The sequence below is a fragment of the Engraulis encrasicolus genome, chromosome 15 (genome assembly GCF_034702125.1).
Source record: "Engraulis encrasicolus isolate BLACKSEA-1 chromosome 15, IST_EnEncr_1.0, whole genome shotgun sequence".
Taxonomy (NCBI): Eukaryota; Metazoa; Chordata; class Actinopteri; order Clupeiformes; family Engraulidae; genus Engraulis; species Engraulis encrasicolus.
Window position 1 is genome coordinate 50,440,069 of NC_085871.1, and position 2,500 is coordinate 50,442,568.

At 48.0% G+C, this 2,500-nt stretch overlaps 1 protein-coding gene across 1 annotated transcript in view; it reads right to left on the bottom strand.

Annotated features, from left to right (window-relative positions):
• The window catches only part of cfap54 (cilia and flagella associated protein 54), a 126,096-nt gene that overhangs the window by 11,777 nt on the left and 111,819 nt on the right, over positions 1-2,500 (bottom strand). The window contains exons 61-62 of the mRNA XM_063217797.1: positions 1,186-1,525; positions 701-979 (exon numbers count right to left, since the gene is read on the bottom strand). Of these exons, the coding sequence (XP_063073867.1) occupies positions 701-979; positions 1,186-1,525 (619 nt within the window). The remainder of the gene's footprint in view (positions 1-700; positions 980-1,185; positions 1,526-2,500) is intronic.

Sequence of the window (2,500 nt, forward strand, 5' to 3'; positions counted from 1 at the left end):
TCTCTACTAGACATGATGGCTTCTGTGGTGACGAGTAACCACCTCTCTGGCTAATGTTTGGCTATGCTAATTTGGCTATGCTAATTACATGGAGTAACCACGTCACACATGCGAGTCAGTGTAGTTCTGTATTAGCTTTTTTCAGAATATTAAAATCAGTTCAGATCAGTTAAAAAACGAACATTTTACCACTTGAATCGATAAAACGGGCCAACATGCATATTATATGACAGCCACTACTCCTACTTCGTCGTCAGGGCCGAGATGTAATTTTTTAAAGAAAAAAAAAAACATTAATTTTATGCAGAGGCTTGGAACGTTGCCAGCAGGGGGCGATGAGATTACTTTGCCTCCCGATATCAAATACCAAATCAACACACACACACACACACACACACACACACACACACACACACACACACACACACACACACACACACACACACACACACACACACACACACACACACACACACACACAGACAGAGAGACAGACAGACAGACACACGAACACGAATACGCGCACGCACACGCACACGCACACGCACACACACACACACACACACACACACGTGCACGCACACACACACGCACACGCACACATGCACACACACACGCGCGCGCGCGCAAGCACACTAACACACACACACACACACACACACACACACACACACACACACACACACACACACACACTTACCTTGGCTGAAGAGGAGGACTGGGTGCTTGAGGTGTTGATGCTTGATTGAGATGTTGTGGACTTGGCCAGCTCGGGCGGAGTCGACTTCTGGGGGTCCGACTGAGTCGATTTATGGGGGTCCGACTGAGTCGACTTCTGGCGTTCGGGCGGTGTGGATTTCTGGGTTTCGGACTGAGTAGACTTCTGGGGTACCGATTGAGTCGATTTCTGCCTTTCGGGCGGTGTGGATTTCTGGGGGTCCGATTGAGTCGATTTTTGGCGTTCGGGCGGAGTAGATTTCTGATAAGATAAGACAAGATAAGATTCACCTTTATTGGCCCTTACAGGGGAGAAATTGTGCGTGGGCATGAGAAGGTGTGATTTACAATGGACAAACAAGAATTAGACTTAGATACCACAGAGGAAACACACTAGAAATATAAAGTATACGTCTACTGAACAAGGAAACAAGTAAACATAGATACACTATAGCCTAGTTTGCCTACATTCTGGCGCTCGGGTGGAGTAGATTTCTGGGCTTCCGACTGCGTAGATTTTTGGGGCTCGGATGGCGTGGACTTGGCGTGCTCGGTGACAGTGGAGGCGCTGGTCGTGAGGGGTTCGGGCGTGCTGGCGGTGGGGTGTGAGGTGTGTGTGGAGTGTGGGGGGTTTGAGGTGTGTGTGGTGTGTGAGGGTGGAGTGGGTTTAGAGGGCGCTTTAGAGGAGCCGGTTGATGCTTTGGCGCCGGGCATGCTGGGATATGTATTCTTCCCACGGTCGGCCATTTTCCTCTCGTACTGCCGCAGGTACACAGCTGCCATCTCCACGTAACAGCGCTGGATATGTCTACACACACACACACACACACACACACACACACACACACACACACACACACACACAGACACACAAGAAGACACACACACACACACACACACACACAGAGGAGTAGTACACACACACACAAACACACAAGTAGACAAACACACGGACACACACAATGCAGAAATAAAATTACATGTGTAACAGTGAAAATAGTTTAACATATGTGTGTGTGAGTGCGTGCGTGTGTGCGTGTGAGTATGTGCGTGTGTGTGTGTAATACTGACTGTGTGTTGGGAGTGTGTGTATGTGCGTGTATGTGTGTGTGCTAAACAACGACGATCAAACCGTTCGAGAAATGGCCCGTGCGTCGCTGTTTCTCGACATGAAAAAGCGCAAAGTCCCCCAAGCCAAGGAAACAGAACCCAGTTTCCTTGGTTTTAGGAAGAAACCCAATGGAAAGCTGGACGTAAGAGCAGTCGGGTTTGGAGAGGTCAGATTGGCCAGACCTCAACGACTTGTGTAACTGGAGCGGAGTCAATTTACACTGGTCTCAGTCAGGACTGGTAGACGAGAACATTATTATTAGGAGTGCAACAATCACCGTCTGTGCAACATTTGGGGATGACGGAGAGCGCGCATTCCTTCCAGCATGCAATTGCGCGTCTCTGCTGTCAATCAAACACCAGCAGCGCAAAACACGCTGGACTGGGCTCAAAATGCAGGGAAAATTAGCTTGTATTTCCTCAGCAGACTAATCAATATGATATAACCACAGCATATTAAAAAACGCATCTATTGGACATCCAGGCTTTTACAGCAAAGAGTAGACTGCAAGTACTACCAACCCAATTAAACCTTTCAGTCTGGTACCCCAACTCATTCACCCCCTTCTGTATACACCATGGACAAACTCAGGTCATAGAATCCATGTCACATGTACTGAATGTCTGCACATTCTAGAAGAAGCTGTATATATCCAGATATGACCGGATTATA